General features: G+C 48.0%; 1 protein-coding gene across 1 annotated transcript in view; it reads left to right on the top strand.

The window, feature by feature from the left end:
* FER1L5 (fer-1 like family member 5) overlaps positions 1–19,470 on the top strand; it is a 94,964-nt gene that overhangs the window by 24,514 nt on the left and 50,980 nt on the right. Inside the window, exons 13-21 of the mRNA XM_083453440.1 lie at positions 1,472–1,548; positions 4,077–4,145; positions 4,932–4,975; positions 5,303–5,904; positions 7,014–7,120; positions 7,739–7,852; positions 9,167–9,344; positions 10,548–10,672; positions 19,061–19,161. Of these exons, the coding sequence (XP_083309566.1) occupies positions 1,472–1,548; positions 4,077–4,145; positions 4,932–4,975; positions 5,303–5,904; positions 7,014–7,120; positions 7,739–7,852; positions 9,167–9,344; positions 10,548–10,672; positions 19,061–19,161 (1,417 nt within the window). The remainder of the gene's footprint in view (positions 1–1,471; positions 1,549–4,076; positions 4,146–4,931; positions 4,976–5,302; positions 5,905–7,013; positions 7,121–7,738; positions 7,853–9,166; positions 9,345–10,547; positions 10,673–19,060; positions 19,162–19,470) is intronic.

The raw sequence follows: 19,470 nt of genomic DNA, 5'->3' as shown, positions 1-19,470 counted from the left end.
CTTCATGTGAGACTTAGCATTTCCAGAGCACTGAAAGTGGCGTGAGAATGGGCTTGCTTCCTGTGGTGTATAACAAGGATGGGGAAGCTTCTTCAGCCAGAGAGCCACGTTTCCTTTGGGGAGCCTTCTGTATGGCAGCCGTGTGCAAGGTTCCAGGGAAAAGATCGTGGAGCAGTGGATATAAATGTTGCCTTTGTATACTAGGCTGTTTTTAAACAAAGCTATGTTTTTTAAAAAGCTATGTAACAGATTTAAGCACCACAAAACTTCCCACCCACAAAAACAAACAAACCACACACTTATTATGGAAAAATGTTTGAAGTAGCCCTGGTCAGTGGGGGAAAGCCTTTGCGTTTTTCATATGCATTTGCAATTAATTAAATACATAGGGTAGCAGTAGGGCTGGGATGTCCTTTCAGGAGCTAAGCCCACATCCCTCCCCACGTGTTGTTATGACTTTGCCTCTGTCTTTGCAGAATTCCAGGCTTTATAAAGAACTTCATGAGCTTTGCTGCTTTTTGCAAGCAAAAATGCTTGTTAATTTGTAATTTCAGAAATTCTATGCCTGGGCTGGGCCAGACAATGGAGTCCCAGTTAAACTGGTGGGTCAGAGAGTGAGGAGAATAGCACAGTTTTGCTCTTGTGTTGGTGGACACAGTGGACTAAGCCTTTGCTTGTGAAGGGGCAGGGGGCAAAGGCAATAACCGAGGAATCGCCTTAAGCTTTGTCCTGGCTTAAGAACAGAAGAAGAGCCTTCTGAGTCAGGTCAAAAGCCCCTCCTGGCCCAGCATTCTCACAGTGTCCAACTGGATGTTTGTGGGAAGCCTGCAAGCCAGACCTGAGTACGATAGCGCTCTCCACACCTGCAATTCCCAGCAAGTGGTATTTAGAGACCTACTGACTCCAACCATGGAGGGAGGACATAGCCACCATGGCATGCATTGCAGTGGTGCATTAGTGCACATGCATGGCCTCCACAGTTCAAGCATGCACAGTAAGTAAAAGTGCTTCTTCTGACCTTTTCTCAAAACTTGAGAAACAGGATAATTGCTGTTTTGTTTTTTTAATTTCAACTGGGTTTTGCTCTAGGAAGCTTTTTGGCTGAAGAACAAGGGGGGAAATGATTTACTTAAATAAATCAATAATTTTTTCAAAAAAAGAAACCCAACAAAACAAAACAAAACAAAAACAATTTTTAACAAAGAACATTCAGATAAGTGGCTCAGAGGTCAAAATACAGCCAGACAAGGGTTTGTTTCTGTTAGGCTATTATATGAGTGAGAAGGCTTGAATCTTTTCTTCTAAATGATATAGGTGGATAGTTCAGATTCATGTTCCTCCAGGTTCCCTTATGCGGTCAACACATTCCCATTAGAGCTGTCTAGCAGATAAGAGAGTAAGGAAGGGCTAACACCCTGGTAAAATGGGATCATCAGAAAATATTTAATAGGGCTCTTACTTTCCTCAACAGTACGGAGCAACATGGATGTTGATCCCACTGGCGGTTCAGTTGACCCTTCTCTGGAAGTTGATTTTGCAGGGAAACTGGTATGTAAAATGCAGCCCTAATTACTTTATTCTTCCTTAAAGGAAGACAGTAGCCTCTTAAGAAAATAACATCTGCTACTTATAAACAATACAATAAGGTTCTGTATTCTACAGCCTTTGAATTTACTAGCCTGTACAGTCTATGTTAATCTCTAGTAGCATAAATGGAGGAAAGGGCCAATATTTCAATCCATCTTTGCCTGATCACCTGAAGGCCCCTGATGCTCACCAGAAATAGCCTAGTCAATGGTTGTTTGCAAGCTTAGTGTTTGGTGGAAATGACAAGTTGCAGTACTGCAAAACAAAAGCAGGGTAACTACCTCCTATTTACCTGGGAACTCATTTTTATGTCTTGCATGGAAAGATGCAACTTGAGAATGACTTGAAGGTGTGTCTGTTAGAATTGTCAAAGGGTGCATTTTACAAAACTCTGGTGCCAGTTTGGAAGGAGGCTGACACAGAAACCCAAGCATGCCAGTGACGCGAGTGCCTTGCTGGCAGGTCCTGGTGTTTCCACACAGAGAGGCATTTTCTTCCAGGTAGTGCTTCATTGACACATGCTCAGCCTCAGGCTTAGCTGGAAACCATAGCAGTGGACTCACTTTCTGCAGGTGAGCTGCTTCTGGTTGCCATTGAGGACCCTAAGGAAATTGGGGAGGTGGCAGCAATCAAGTCCCACACAAAGCAATGCACCCTCCTTCCAGCTATCCTCAGCGTGGGCTAGGTGCCATTTTTTAGCTACCAGTGACACCTGGGAGCCTGGCTATTAATATCTATCTAATATTAATATTTTTATGGAACACTATCAATGTACATGGTTCATAATTGTGGATGGGGGAGAAATTCTACCTAATTCATATTTCCTGAAATTATACACAAACTAAACTAGTTATGCTTTGAAATCAGCAGCTCTTTGAATTTTACAATGCAGTTCTCCAACCCCAAGAAATGTGTACAGAAATGTGTTTATTGGAGGAAAGTGTGCATAAAAATGCATATATCGTTGAAAATCATTGTTTTAGAGAAACTTCCTTTCAAAAATGTGTATACAGTCTTAGTAGAAATCCTCCTTTTTGTGGCAAACCAAACTTAAGATCTGGAAAATTAGAAACTAAAACCATAATTAGAGCTTCCATATTTAATTGATTAATCTAACATGTGCATTGATTAAACAGACATTTTGTCAACTGGAAAACTGCTCCCAATTACTCAGGCAGCAAATTAATGTTTATACAAATGTTTATAATGTTTATACAAATGTTTATAATGTTTATACAAACAAATTAATGTTTATACAAACCACTGTTATTAGTAAAATCATAGAGTTGAAAGGGACCCTAGGGATCATCTAGTCCAACCCCCTGCAATGCAGGAATACGCAGTTGTCCCCTATGGGGATCAAAACCTGCAATATTGGCGTTATCTATCAGCACCACATTCTAACCAATTGAGCTATCCAAGCTGGGGCTAATTAATCAATTATTACCTGCCTTTCACCAGCAGATCCCAGGGCAAGCTACAACTTAAGAGAGACCCTTTCTTTCTCCCTCACATAGGAGGGAAGGTCTTTTTGAAGGCATTACCTGCCATTGGTGATAGAGGAACCTATCTTCTAAAGACACAAGAAGTTTGCTTCAGAACCATTGCTTTTATCTATATGCAGATTTAAACAAGAAACTGATTTCTTCATCGACTAAGATTTATTTAATTGAATGACAGCTCTAATCATAATCTGCATAAAAGATGATGTGCCATATTCTCTCTATACAGCTAAAAATTAAATACATCTCCTTTCCAGCGTTCTTGCTGTAATATTTGGCGCATTGACTCCATGCTACTCCCTCTCCCTCTCCAAAATGCACAAAGCAAAAACCAACCAAGTGTCATTCTTTTTTTTAATAAAAAAAAAACAACCCTAGCAATGCATTTCCATCAATAACCATTTAAGTTCCAAACTGACCGACCATGCAACACTGACAATAGCAGGGAGCCTTCTCTTTGCCTTGATCACCACATTGGAGAACTTGCCGTGAACCAAAATGGGTGCGTCTCAGCCTTGGAAAGAAGTCCTTGAAAACTACCAGACCTCAAGGAGTTTGATCAGCTGCTGCTTGCCCACACTTACTCCTGCATCTATAGTACACTCATAGCCTGAAGACAGCAAGAACCGCTGCTCATTTAGTTCTCCAGAGCTTTCAGGCTTGGTTCCCTGCAGCTCAGCCTTACATGTCAGAGACAAGTGAATATATATAATCCTGTTTCATAAGATAGTCATAGGATCAAAGAATTGTAGAGTTGGAAGGGACCACAAGGACCATCTAGTCCAGTCCCTGCAATACAGGAATCTTTCTCCCAGCATGGGGCTCAAACCCACAACCATTAGACTGAGAGTCTCATGCTCTACCGACTGAGCTATCCCCTGTCATCTAGAAGTGGGTATCTTACCTGGCACTAGCATGTGCTGAAAGCTAAGCCTTCTACAGAATGGTGGCTCTTTACTGACCTGCTCCCTTTACCCACATGTTCAGCTAAAGACCAGAGTTGTGCTCAGAGACGCCAACCCTGTGTGGAACCAGCTGATGTTCTTTCCTATGCAGGTGAGTATTGTTATGCAGAAATGGGGTGAGGAGAGAGAGAGAGCACAGGGGTGCACTTTGTGGCTGGGGCTGAGCTTGCTTCCTACCACTCATGACACCACGTTTCATTGGGGAGGGGAGGGCTAGTTACTTAACCCCCTCTCCTGTCTGGGTCCTCCCAGATTGCAGTCTGTTACTATCAGGATGAAATGTTTGCTACTATTTACTGTTTACACCACTGACATGCAAACCCTCGCTCTGGCTCAGTTTGGAATTGGCCTTGGCAAACAGAGCCCTCTGGCCCTAAAACCAGAAATTAGCTCAGTCCTTTTGCTTTCCAAAATGCAGAATATTTTTAGGTTCCCAATAACAGCAATAGAAGCCCAAGACCTCAGCCACCACCTCTCCCTCATGCAAACTTTACTTAGCTGCTATAATGGCCTCCATTTATCCCTGATGCCTGGGGTGCTGAAATGGGAGCATGTTCATTGGTATCCCAGGTGCAAGGAGATTTGGGACGTGTCAATTTCATGGCACCTGAACTTCATCACTGATTACTTTCTGATCTGCACATGCCTAACAGCTTGTTTTATTTTCTGAGCTGGAGAAGAACTTCTCTGGGACACATGGGCATTAGGAGCATGAGAAGTTTGTTCCCTGAGCTGGGTACAGCCCATCATCTCTAACTTACTTTGACTGAAGTTGGGCTCTCTTATTTGGTCATGTGAGATGCTGATGGAATCTTAGGTGGTCCATGGAGCACAGATGCAGAGAAGTTTCCTTACCAACTTGCCTTTTCCTTTGCAGATGCCTTCCATGTGTGATCTAATCAAACTCAGTGCTCTTGATGGGTGAGTGCTGCCAGTGCACCTCAAATACGGGACAGTATCTAGGCCATATACTATGCCCCCAAAAGACATTGCCAGTCCAAGATATATTGCTGCTTTCCAGTCATGCAAATGTCAAAGGTTTCTGCACATGGATGCCCTGCTCTAGCCCCCAGCCAAGCAAGTGAGAGGCACATGAGAGGGTACAAAGCAGAGCAGTGAGGAGTCTGTTCTGGGGAGATGGGGTGCAGTTGAGAAGAGTTCCAGGGGCTAGAAAGAGACCTGGAGTGCCACTGGGGGGAGGCGTGTCCCCCTCCCCGCTGCCACTGAGCCTTCTATTTTGTTTTCTAGGGAACAAAATGAAGATAGCAGTGTTCTGGGGACGGCATTTCTCAGCCTTTCCCAGATCTCTTCAGCTGGGAATGACATGGGAAGTAAGCAAGCTTTGATTCTTTACAAACACACACCCTGCAAATCTGGGCCACCTGACAGCAACCCACTCCTTTCAATTAGCATAAGGCACAATCTTCCGGTGCAAGCTCTGATCTTATGCAAGCAGAGCTGGTTCCAGGTTTCAGAAGATCCTGGAGGAAGTGCCTTCCATGGCCCCTCCCCACTGGTAGCAAGCCCTTCGCTGGGCGATGCAGGCATCCCAGACAGCAGGCACCAACAGGGGATGGGCTCCTGGCTTTGTTGTCAGAGACTCCAAGGCTGTGTGACTGGACTTACTGCTATGGCCACCATTTTAATTTGCCCAAAATGCAATGCCCGTTGCATGTACATCATATTGCATTCTGGTGAAATTCAAAGGACGGCCTGGGACTTGGCACCAGTCACAGCGGGCCCTCCCAGGTCACAGGGCTTCTGGCATTTGCTGTGCACTGGTGCAAGCCCCATTGAAATGTATTGGAATAGTGGGAACACACTATCCTACGTCCCCCTCAGAGCCAAAGGCAAGTGAGGTCCAGGTCCTGAGTCTGAGAAGGATAATCGTTGGCTTGGAGGGACCACCTGGTGACCAAGTCACCCAGAATGAGGAAGATTAGCAGTTCTTAGAGACTGGGTGGGGAATCTGTGGCCATGGAGGTATTAATAGACTGCATGCCCTTTCAGTCCCAGCCATCATGGCCAGCAGGCAAGGATGCCAGAAGTTGTAGCCCAGCAGCACTGGGTTTTAGGGCAGTGCGGTTGGTTTCCCGCACAGGGTGCCCAGCCAAGGGGGCAGAAAATAATAGCCATAGTCATAATACTAAAACCATTATTTTTACGGGTACCTACTGAGAAGATCCATTTAAAAAGCACCTGTACCAAAAGGGGTATTACTGCGAAAACATGAAATATGTGATGGAGGCACAACATTTTGTCCTCACTCAAGGCACCATATTACCAAAGTCTGCTCCTGAGTCCAGCAACATCTGGAAGACCACAGTTTCCCCACCTGTCTTAGAGCTATATCATACCCCCCCCAACTGTACCATCTTTCGTGGGACATCCCACATCATAGAAGGCAATCCTGGCTTCTGTTTGGATCCTGGAATGTCCTGTTAAAGACGTGCATTCTGGCACTCATCAGCAGGGTCACGCCAAAGCGTCTTCTGGTCCAGTACTTTGGCAAGACTCTGCCAACTCTCCAGACGATTGCCAGAGCACCGGACTGGAAGTTGCACCCCTCCTGATGTCCTACTTTGGGGAATGAAACTGTTGGAGGGCATGCTCTAGAGCAGATAGTATTATGGGATTGGCTCTATACAATCACATGATATCAAGGGCCAAGAGGATTCTGGTGTCCAGTATTGAGCTGCCTCCAGTTCCTTCCCCTGGTCTTCAACCCCAGAGGCATGGAGTCCCATAGAGCTCCAGGTTTAAGCCCTCTGCTGCCTTTTAGCTTCCTTGGTTTCAGTGGAAGATTATGCAGGAAGACTTCCCAATGGATTGTGCCCTGGGGATCAGATCTGTCTGATGTCCTCTTGAAGAGCACCCAAAACTGGCCACCTTGCCTTGCCTTGTGACTAGGCTGGTAGTGCACAGACTCTTCCTCCCCTCAAGCTCTTGTTGGTTTCAGAGAATTTCCCAGGCTTCCTGCCATGCTTTGGGCCAAGCTTTGTGACCCTCTACAGGACACCACCAGAGCTCATGAACGAAGAGGACAATTTAGAGAATGTTGGGAGTGTAAGTCTGTCTCTTGGTTGTCCATTCAAATTCTTAGGAGTTGTGGCAAGAGGGTGATTGTTCTGCAAGGCACCAACACTTCAAACCTAAAATAGTTTTCTAATGCTGAGCTACAACAATTACCAAGAGTGAATGAAACACAGCCGCTCTTTGTGATTAAGATATCAACTTCTATCCAGAAACATATTTAACAAGACCAGTGTCAGAGATGGATGTACCCATTGACCAGTAGCCTCACTGGTCTCCTGGCACACGAGCTTCCAAAACCCTTGTCCCTGGGGGCAATCCCCATCCCTGGGGCATGTGGAGGTATGTACCAACCATACCACAGCCTCTCAAATGTGGAAGGAGAAAGAATAGGGTTTATCAGGGATAATTTCCTCAGTGTAAAGTACCACTCATGTACACCTTGGCAAGAACAAGCTTTTGTGTTCCAAGGGTCTCTTTCTTAACACTGAGAATGTGCACACTCTTTCCGAGCTGGGCTATTTTAGGCTGTGCTAAAGAGTGAAAGGAAAGGGTAACACAGACATCACAATGTTGCTCTTTCTTTTCAATTCTTCCTCATCATTGTCTGTTCTTCTGCTCTTTCTATCACGAACTCTTCTTCTCTTTTAGAAGGAAGGGATAATTTACCGGGGAAGAGTCCTAGTGGAGCTGACTACCTACATGGATCCGGACCCCGTTCAAAGAATAGAAGCTGTTCCTGAACAATATATTACAAGAATGGAGGTAACCAAAGAACAAAATATATACAAGTTATTTTCTTGCCATGTGTAAACAGGAGTATGGGGTGGGGTGGGGGTGTTTCATAAGACCATGAAGATGTGGACCTTGCAGGAGCAGGAGTTGTTTCCTCCCTTCTTACTTTCCCATGTTTCTCCTGGAAGACTGTAGTATCATAGAAACACAGGATTTGGGCAGCTGGCAACAGGAACAGTCTTTATTATCTAGTTACAGATGAAGCTTTCTTTTGTTTGTCTTTGGAGGATGTTGAGGAACTTGACATGGCCCAGAATGCAGAAGCTGGACTATGTGGTGTGAGATGTTTGGACCATATTACCACAGTATTATCACAGTGTCACCAGTTGCCATTTTGTTTCTGGGCCCAATTCACAATGTTGGCCTAAACTTTTCAAGTGGGCCCTCAAAACTCTTGGACCAGGATATTTCAGTGATTGCTTCCTATATTTTTTAGGAGAAAGACAGGGCATAAATTATTCTAGTAAATGAATAACATAATAGATCTGTTTGTGAGCTCCATGCAGCAAGAGAAGGCCTGTTGACCTGTCATTCCCTGCCCACCTGGCATGCCTTCTCTCCTGTCTGGAAAGTGCAAGGCCAAGAGCTTGAAGAACCCAAGTTCATCCAGGCACTGGGTCACTTGGGTCCTCCAGGTGTTCTTGGACTCCCATCAGCTCCAGTCAGCGCAGCCTGTGGCCAAGGATGATGGGAGGTGCAGGCCAAGAAGACCGGGAGGGTTTCCCATGCCAGCTGTGCCAGACTGGAGTGCTCAAGTTCTGCTGGCCTGCTTCCACTGGGGCCTCTCGTCGGCCACTGTAAGAACAGGATGGTGGTTCTTCTTCTGATAAAATTTTGAGGATCTTTTGTAGGCCCTTTAATTGCTTCTCAAGATTATTATATTATATATAAGTATATAGATAGTTTTGTGCTCAGATGCGTGGGAGATACTGGCCAAGACTTCCTTCTCATAATAACCCTATTTTATTATTTCAAAAACATTGTATACTTCTTTGGGTACAGGAATCCAAAGAAGCTTACAAAAAGAATAAAACAGCAAAATTATTAATAAAAAACATCCAAAGGATAATTACGGTAAATTCCAAGATAAAGTAAAAACAGATTAAAACAGATGTCAACATATTTTACATATTTTAGTAAGCTTATCTAAACACAAAATGTTTTCAACAGGTGCTGAAAAGAGTCCAGTGAGGGTGTCTGTCTGATGTCAAAATGAGTTCCAAAGTGTGTGAGGTTGATTTGTTACTGTGCCAGTTCCACAGATTTGTTTGTTTGTTTCTGCAGCGCTATTTGCCTCAAATCCGGTATGGGTTATGTGTCATCTTTTATTCAGCTACTATGTTGGCTGATATCAAGGAACAGATCCAGTTTGAGGTCAGCATTGGGAACTATGGCAACAAATTTGATGGGACTTGCAAACCTTCTGCCTCAACCACTCAGTACAGCCATGCTGTGTATGATGGTAAGGAACAAGTGACTAAGAGATGGTGGTGAAATTTATTAGTTATCCTTCACCAGCAGATCCCAGGCTGGATTACAACAATTTAAAATTCAGAATTAAAAGCAGTTGAAGCATGTTACATTCCCAAAAATAGGGTGGGTCTTGAAAATACACATCTCAGGTGCCAAAGACCAGGGTAAAGATCTTCAGCATTCAGTAAAAGCTGCATACTGAAGAAGTCAGACACACCTTTCTGGGGAGGAAATTCCACAACTTAAGGGCCACCACAGATCATGCCCTCTCCTAGGCCATCACACCCATCTACCCCAAACCTCTGAGGGAGCTGGAAAGCTTGGTTTGGTTCCTGTAAGGGACTACTTCATATCCCTGCATTGCAGAGGTTGGACTAGATCAGCCTCAGGGTCCCTTCCATCTCTGTGATTCCATGAAAGCGAGGAGGTGCCCTCTCTGCTAAGCTTAGCACCTGGGAGGATCTGTAGCAAAGGAGGCAGTCTTTCAGGCATTTGGAGCCTAAATCATTTACAAGCTTTGCACACTAACACAAGCACCTTAAATTGGGCCTGGAAATGAACTGGCAGATGGGGGTGGGCAGGAAAAGAAAGGATTCACTGTGAAGGGAAATACTATTTGGAGGTAGAAGGTACAGGAGCTCAGTGGGTAGAGCATATGCTATGAGTGCCGTGTGTCCTGCGTCCCGTTCCATGCATCTTAATCCCTTCCTTCTTCCAAAGGGCTCAGGCATGGTTTCTCCCATGTATCCCTACAACAGTCTTGTGAGGAAGGTTGGAGGCTGGGAGCGATACACAGAAGTTCACTGAATAAACTTTTTGCAGAGCAGTGCTCATGCTAGTGTCTTGGAGCAAAGAATCTTCTGGCACCATCAAGAGTTAACCAGTTCATTATGGCATAAGCCATCCATTATCTGCATAGCCCATGGAAGCTTACAATAAACTTGTTAGCACTTTAAAAGGTACCACAAGACTCTTTGTTGTCTTCCCAATTAGCTTTGTAGCTGAAGAGAGCACTGGTCTGACCGCCACACCACAAAGGTTTTCAAGTGGCTGGCCTCTGTCTGCAAGTTTGGAGAGCTGCTGCCAGTCAGAGTAGACAGCACTGGGCTAGATGGAACAATAGTCTGACTGCTCATGAAGCAGCTTCATGACAAGACAAGGCCCAGTGCAAAACCAGGCAATTTCTTTCCAGGTAACCACTACTACTACTTGCCATGGTATGACACAAAGCCCATGGTTGCCATCACCTCATTCTGGGAGAACATTAGCTACCGAATCGCCAGTATGAACGCCATGCTATTCATTCAAAACAGGCTGGTAAGTCCAGGAACCAGTGATTGGAGGGAGCAGGCATGTTTGGGATGAACACCTAACAGGGGGTGGTGGAATGCCCTGTGTGCAAGAGGGATGTGTATCCCAGGTTATTTTCTCATTTCCTATGGCTGCCAATTATATACCCCTTGCATGATGGAAGCCGCCACCCACAATACCAGTGTCATAGTGCTTCTGAGCATGGAGGCTATGTCCTTAGCTGTCATGGACCATAGCCTCTGGTTTGCCTTATCTCCATGCATCATAGATGCATAGAGTTGAGAGTGACATCAAGGGTCTTCTAGTCCATGCCAGAGACTGGTAGGGCTCTGAGCAGTTTGTGGTGGAGGCAAGGGGCCAGGGAATTGACCCAGAAGAGGGGGCCAGCAATTTATGGGATTTGGCACTGCCTGTGAGACAGAAGCCGGGGGTAGGAAGGGTCAGAGACAGAGGAAGACATGCAAGATGTGTCAGAGGCAGAGGAAGAGGCTGTGCAGGTGGGGGACGAGGCAGTCAAATCCCTGCCATCTCCCACCCTGCTGTCTCCTAGAGCCAGAAGGGGCTTGAAGAGGGAAGAGCAGTGACAGCTTCCCTGCAGAAGAAGCCGCAGGTTGCACATGCCCCGTCAGATGAGGGTACATATGCCGGGGGGGGGCAGGAAGTCCCACTGTTGTTTCATAGGGTGCTTATCAGAGCTCAGCTGCAGGAGATTCCTGAGTTCTGGACAGAGTGACCTGGCAGAGGTGGTCAAATCCTGGTGCCGATAACCTAGTAAGAAGAACTGGCAATCTTGTAAGGAAGAAGCAGAGCAGATATAGTGTGATTCTGGGCCATATTATTATAATCATTATTATAACTATTATTTACCCCCTTTCACGCTAAGGTCACAGGGTGAGTTAAAACATTAAATAAAACATGGTGTTAAAGAAGTTTAAAACAACTTACAACCACAAAAATACAGTGGTTTCTAAAAATATGCACCTCCAGTGTGAAAAGCCAGGGTAAAGCACTGAAACAGGCCAATGACTGCTGGGCTGGATGCAAGTAGGCACTGCTCAGAGTTAACCCATTGGAATTAAGGAACTTAAATTAGGCCACATTCACACCACATGTTTAATGATCCATTATACCACTTTAAATGCTCATGACTTCCCCCAAAGAATTCTAGCAGCTGTGGTTTGTGAAGGGTGCTGAGAATTGATAGCTTGGATGGGACTGGGGGTCTCCTATGATTCCCAGAGTCTTGTTATACCATTTTGAGGATTGTAGCTTTGTTAGGGGGAAAGAGGGTGCTCTCTGAACAATTCTCAACAGTCTTGAATTCTGTCTCCCAGGACTCGCGGGGGGGGGGGGGAGCCATGACTGTTTGAAGTGGTGTCATTGTGCTCTGAAGGAATGGTGTGAATGGGACCTTAGTCATGTCCATTCAGTTCAGTGGGTCTACTATGAGTAGAAATAGCACTGGATACATCCTTTTATTTGTATTGTTGTTGTTGTAATGTAATGCATCTCTGCCCTTCTTCTCAGGGCCCATATTCGCCTAGTAAGATGATGAGAGCCAGTGTGGCCTAGTGGTTAAGAGCGGTAGTCTCGTAATCTGGGGAACCTTTAACGAACTACCCTTCATGAACTGGGGGAGGTGATGGCGCTCCTCCCCCCCAACCAGATTTGCATGACAATACCCCTGCCAATGCCTAACCGCCACCGAGCTGAAGCTCGCCGCCAATACCCTCGTCATACCTGCAACCAATCCCTGATCCCCTGCGCGATGTCAGCCAACCACAAGTCATTGCCTGCATCGGAAAGATGCACGCCATCCCCACGGTATAGAGCCTCATTGCTAAACCGGATGCCCGGGTGGGTGATAACCCGACCGCCCATACTTTGCGAGCCACAGCACGCTCCAACAGCCTCCTGGCTTTACTGACCGCCACCTGGTCCGTGGCATCACGCCACCAACGTCTTTCAAGAAGGGATGACCATATGATGTCCAAGGTCGGGTATGCACCCCACAACACACACAGGTCATTAATGATATTCCATCTAAGGTCAACCCCATTTCTATAAGCCAAGTCGTTCTCGCCTAGCTGGACGACGAGTGCATCGGGTGCGCCCTCCGCAGCAATTTTATTGGACACCGTCGGGAGGAATTCCTCCCAGCGCATACCCCGCCGAGCCACCCAAGAAATCACGACCTTAACCTCGCCAGGGGGGTATAACTTGGCTCGCCAACCAATGGCGTATGATCTCAGCTTGGCCCAGTGGACGATGCTATGGCCCACGATCCACAGGCGCACCGGACCAGTACCTGAAAATATAAAGCGAGAGAATCGGGTCAGGGAGGGGAGTGTGAGGCAGGGGGGGGGAAAGGGGGAATTAACGCGGCTTCCTGATGTATCCCTTATACGCGTTTGACTTCCAGCGGCCAAGGTCCATAATACGCTCTGCCGGTAAGCCCATGTGGACGGCCGTGGTTGCAGCCCCAATGCGGAAGGAGTGCGCGGCAAAGTTATCGGGCGGGAGCCCCAAGGACGCGATCGCCTTGCGCATCACTCTCGTGAACTGATGCTTGGATAAATAGGACCCATCTGCATGTATGAAGAAAGGACCCCCAGCTTTTGGCCTCACAGACAGGTACTTCCTGGCGTCCTTCACTGGGCAGGGGCCGACCTTATTGGTCGCTTGCAAGCGGATAGAGGCCCCTCTGCCTAGCTGGTCGGTCTTGGAGCTGCGTATTTTCAATAGAACTTCATCACTACCCATGGCAACGTCCCCTAAGCGGAGGCCCTTAGGGGTGCCACACGGCTGTTCCTCACAAACCACTTCGCTTATGCGCAGGGCGCCGAAGAAGGCGAAGGAAAAAGCTGCAGAGAATAATCTCGCCTCATAGGGAGACCAACAGATGGCTCTGAGCTTTGTGCGAATTTCAGTGAGTAAGCCTAGAGTTATCGGTCTCCTATGATCCTGGCTAGGGGGCTGGGCCCTGCGCCAGCCCTCGAGCATCTTCCTTACTACGAAGTGTGCACATGGGTCGCAGGAAAACAGGGTTTTTGAAAAGAATGATATTGCGGCAGATTGGATATTAAGTGTTTTGGGGGCCCGGCCTAGGTCACGAAGGTAAACTAGGTATTCTATGACCTCAGCCTGCGCTGGAGCCCTGCCTATTTTGAATAGCCCCTTCTTTTGGCGGAATGCCGTAAAGTCCAACCAGGCCTTGCTATAGGATCTCAAAGTAGATGGTGCGATAGCCGATAGTACTCCCTTCAAAGCTTCTCGCTGCCAATACTCCAGAGGTGCTCCGGAAACGGTTGCGGCAGCAGCTGCGCATCCGGCGCTAACGTGCGAAAGCGATCCATCTGGAATCGAGACAGAGCATCGGCAATATTGTTATCGACACCAGGTACAAATTTAGCAGAGGCATGCAAATTAAGCTGAAGACACGATAGTACGAAAAACCTCAAGAGGGAAGCGACCCTGGGGGAGCGGGACGATTGCCTGTTCAGCACGGACACCACCGCTTGATTATCTGTCCAGAAGCACACCCTGCGGTTTCTGAAATGATCTGCCCACAAGTGAATTGCAACCACAATGGGGAAGAATTCCAGGAAAGTTAAATCCCTGAGTATAGGTTTGCCTTGCCAGTCCGGGGGCCAACGCTGTGCGCACCACTGCCCCCTAAAGTAGACCCCGAAGCCCAGGGAACCAGCCGCGTCGGAGTGCACTTGGAAATCGGTTTGCAGGGCCAAGTGATCTTGCCAAAGGGAAATACCATTGTATCCGTCAAGGAAGTGAAGCCAAATCTGGAGGTCCGCCTTTACTGTCTTTGGGAGGCGCACCCTGTGGTGTGGCGATTTCAAGCCCGCTGACAGCTTAGCTAGCCGTCTGCAGAAGGGGCGCCCTGGGGAGACCACCCTGCATGCGAAGTTAAGATGACCAAGGAGGGACTGGATTTGCTTAAGAGTGACCTTCCTAAGGGGCAGAAGCTGAGAAATAATCCCCCTGAGGGTGACCAACTTGTCTGCAGGCAGCCGGGAGGCCTGAGCCACAGTGTCGAGCTCTATACCCAGGTAAGTCAGGGTGGTGACTGGGCCCTCGGTCTTCTCCCCCGCAAGGGGGACGCCCAGTTCATCAGCCATGGCCTTGAAGGCCTGTAGTGAAGACAAGCAGTCGGCTGCGTTCCCTGCCACAAGAATGAAATCATCCAGATAATGACTGATACCCGTAACACCCGATCTGAATTTAAAAGCCCACTCGAGGAAAGTACTGAAGGTCTCAAAGGCTGCGCAGGCGATGGAGCACCCCATAGGCATTGCCTTGTCTATGAAGTACAGTCCCATGAATTTGAAACCCAACCAACGATAGTCCCTGGGATGAACTGGAAGGAGGCGGAATGCTGACTCAATGTCACACTTCGCTAAGAAGGCGCCTCTGCCAAAACCCCGGACTAGCTTTACCGCCTGATCAAACGATGCATACTTTACTGTGCATAGTTCCTGGGGTATAGCATCGTTAACTGAGGCTCCTTTGGGATAGGAGAGGTTATGAATCATTCGGAATTCCCCGGGAGCCTTCTTAGGGACTATACCCAAAGGCGAGATGTGCAGCTGTTCAACCGGGGGTACCGTGAAAGGACCTGCCACCCTTCCAGCCGATATCTCCTTTTGAATCTTTTTTAAGGCGATGTCCGGCCTCTCAAGTACTGATTTTTGATTCGGAGGGCAGTTAGAGTTGGGGGCGAAGGCCACCGGAATTCTGAAGCCATGGGAGAAACCGTTCTCTAATAAGCGGGCCGCTTGCTTGTCTGGGTAATGTTCTAAAAGGGGTCTTAGCGCCTGAAGTTTAATCGGGGAGGGGGCCAGGGTCAAAGAAGGATTAGTAGCTGAAAGCCACTGTGACAGGTTCTGGGAAACCTCAGTAGCGGGTCCCAGCTGCGCCACGGGAGGTGTTAGGGGCATTGGCGGGGGCACCCTGATTTCCCTGCTGAGGGTGCCCCCTACCACCACGAAAGGGCTGCTGTCTATTTTTATAGCAGGAAGTGGCCGGGTGACCGCCAAGGCATTTATCACACTCATGCAAGTACTTACAGGCGGTGCGCTGACATGTTCCCTTGTTATAATCCCAACATTGCTTGCGACGCTTAGGATCCGCCCTACCCGTTTTTGTTACCTCGTGGGGTTTCTTCTCTATGTTGGGACCCACGTGCTCCAACCACTGGTTGTTGTCCTTCTGATCCCATCGCGTGGATGACAGTTGCGAGGCGTTCCTTCGAAAGTCCTCGTCATAAGCAATGGCCGCCTCATCGCCGGCTAACTCCCGGGCCCTTCGCACGTGTGCCAAGTAGGATGCGAGATGCATGCCCCGCTTAGGATAGCCCCCCAGCACTATCCCCATAAAAACCTGATACCCATTGAGCCAATTTTCAAAGGTGCGCTCCACCCGGGGGGATCTGTACCTTTTCTTACCCTGATACCTCCTTTTTTCCCCTTTTCCTTTGGTTTGGACTGGGGGCAGCAGAGAGAACATGTCCACATAGTCACCATTGAGGATTTTATCCCTCTTCCTCTTAGAGAGGTGACCACCTATGATAAAATCAGTTGGTGCGTGAGTGGACCTCTTAGTGTCCTCTAGCAGGGACCCATCTTTCCACTCAAGCGTCCCATTGAATTTCTTTCGATGGGAATTGGCCCGCCTCTCATGGACCCACAAGGGGGCTCCCGTTTCCTCCCCCTCCCCCCAGTAAGTCTCCTTGGGAACATCGCTGTCACTATCGGAAGAAGAAGTACCTGTGAAATCCTCAGAGTCCGAAGTATCCCTCCTTCTGCTCTTCTTGGCGACGTGCTTCCTCTTAGCTTTTCGCTTACCCCCACTGGATCTGCGGTCCTGGTGGTCAGGGTCATCAGCTGGCTCGACTGCCTGCTGTGGTGGCAGGTCCTCCTCCGAAGAGGCCGCTTCCGATGGGCACCCTTGAGGCTCCTGGAAAACACTAGGTACACCAATATCCTCCTGTGCCGGCCCCTGGGGGGCAGACCGTGATGACTTGGACTTGCCTGCAGCGGCCCTAGGCTTCTGTGGTGCGGTCCTAGCCCTCTGGGTCGAAGATCTATCCTTCTGGGCCCGCGCGGTTTGCAAGCGTGTTTGAGGGCGATTGGTGGAGCCCCCACCCTGACGGGTTGCACCCGCTGTGGAGGTAGAGGGCCTTACCAGGTCCTGTTGACTAGAAGGAGTGTCGGGAATGCAGTCTTGAGACAGCTCCACTATAGCTGCCGTAGAGGCCGATTGGGGCCCACAATGCGCATAAAAATTCTGGATTGCGGTAAAAAGTTGAACTAGGGCTTGGGGGTTGCCTTGCGCCGTGGGAAGTAAAGCCCCGGTTGCCTGATTCGACCTGGATGCGCCCCTGTTCGCCATTGCCACCAATAAAGCAAAGACGGCGGTCAGTGATGACGGCGCACTACCTCGTAGTGTAAGCGGCAGGGGGATTTGGATTTGATAAACCGCACTATCCCCGCCTCAACTATGGGCGAGACTAAAAGTGTAGGAAAAGATGAGTTTGGATTTGATAAGCCGCCTTAACGCTGCCCCAGATGGTTCCAATACTCGGATAGCCCTATCGGAACTCCCACTCTTATTATTATGAGTTTATAAATTTTAATTTTTTAATTATCTATTTGTTTATTTAATTATTTATCTGTGTAATTATTTATTTATTTATTTATTATTATTATTTTTTATTTTATTTTTTTATTTAGTTATCCGCCTATGCTATATGCTATGGTATTTACTTCTATCACTCTCCTTTTTATTTATTATATTTATTTATTTATTATTTTTTATTATTGTTATTATTTAAGAATTTTTTTTTTTTTTTTTGAACAAGTTGTTACTTGTGCACTTATAGCGATAACCCCTTGCAATATTTATGGGGTTGGCCAGGGGGATGTGGCTTAAGGACTCTTAGGTAACGGGGAGGTGAGGCTTAAGGCCCCTGGGTAAAGGTACCCCCTTTTTTTTTTTTTTTTTTTTGTTTATAAGTAAAAGCAAGCCGCGCTGATAGGTGACGGCACGTTGAACGAGGGTGCCCCCTCCGCTCGCAGTATTAAGGGGCGTAAAGCAGTATTAATGGCGGTTGCTGCAGTAGCGGTACAACCGGCCGACGCTGTTTACCCTTAACCAATATGGCCGCCGGGAGAACAAAAGGGCAAAATCAAGATGGCGGCGCCCACGGCTAGCACGAGGGTGACTCTAAGATGGCGGCGCCCTTTGCCTGTAGCAATATGGCTGCCGACGTGAGCCCCCTGCGTCCGCCAAGGATGACGACTGAAATCTGCGCTACCCACCGCGTACCGATACAGCCCGGTACTCAACAGAAGAAAAGGGCAAAAAACAAGCAATTAAGACAAAAGGCAAGCAGGCACCAATGGTAGATCGTCGCGCGCCTGGAGAGAAAACGGCACTAAGACGCCAGGGATTTAATCAACTCAGGCAAGATAAACGGCAGCCGGAGAAACAACAGAAAAGCAGGGAGGGGAGCTAACAGCAGGTAAATCGGCCCAAGCCAGCCCACGTGCCACGGTCGGTTTTCTTTTTTCCCCGCCGCGGGAAAGGAAAGACCCCCGCCCAGCCGCAGCTGACACTGCTCCGCTTAGTGATGGGGGGTTATAAGCAAAACACCAAAAGACCATACACGGATGCGGAATACGACCTTAGTGAGCGCAGAGGCGGCTCACTCGTGCGACTCCGATTCCTCCGGTAGCGATGCTGGGCCGATTGCCAGGCGACGACCGAGCAGCGTGGGAGCAGGAACCAAGAGCCGGGCAGGATCCGAGAGCCGGGTAGAGGTAGAAGCGAACAAGCTGCTGCTGCGGGAGAAAAGGGGCGAGCCTGGGGCTGCCCCGACCTTTTATGGGGCTAAGGACCGCCCCCCGGGGGAAACCTAATTTAATGAAGGGAATCCCGGGGAATCCCGCGGGGTTGAGTAACCCCGCGATAGTGCTGACGTGGGCGTGAGCCCGCAACCCCACCCCCTCCTTATGTCGGGAGTGGCTTTAAGAGCGGTAGTCTCGTAATCTGGGGAACCGGGTTCGCGTCTCCGCTCCTCTACATGCAGCTGCTGGGTGACCTTGGGCCAGTCACACTTCTATGAAGTCTCTCAGCCCCACTCACCTCACAGAGTGTTTGTTGTGGGGGAGGAAGGGAAAGGAGATTGTTAGCCGCTTTGAGACTCCTGAAGGGGAGTGAAAGGCGGGATATCAAATCCAAACTCTTCTAAGATGGCTTACATAATTATTATTATTTATTGTAGAAGACACATAGAATATACTTTATACTATGATATGTTGTTGGTTTTGGCTTATGGGCTGCCCAGCTATCACCATGTGCTTCCTTCCCTAACAGAAGAAGAACCTGGACATTCTTAAAGCCATCAGCTCTCCCAAAGACCCAGTTGTGGGTGCTGTTTGGAAAATGCTCCAGAAAGAACTGGTGGAAGACTGCAAGTGAGCAATGGGAAGAAGGCCGTGGAAGTTCTGGCAGGGGAATGGGCCGCAGAGCTTGTGTGTTCCTGGTCTGCAGGGGAGGTCATACACCCAGGCAGAAGGTGTCCCCTCCCCAAACCAGGCTTTTATAGAGCGTGTGAGACTTTAAAGTGGCACTAGTCATCCCAAAAGCATGTTCTGTGTCCTTGCAACTACTTCCAAACACTTGAATCTCCTATTTCTTCAGTGGGTGCATTTAAATTTCCCAATGTAGTCCCTCAGCTGCTCCACTGGCTCCAGGCTTCTCTTAATATACCCACTGCCGTCACC

The sequence above is a fragment of the Podarcis tiliguerta genome, assembly GCF_965153285.1.
Source record: "Podarcis tiliguerta genome assembly, chromosome: 8".
Taxonomy (NCBI): Eukaryota; Metazoa; Chordata; class Lepidosauria; order Squamata; family Lacertidae; genus Podarcis; species Podarcis tiliguerta.
This window is presented reverse-complemented; position numbering and strand designations above follow the sequence as displayed.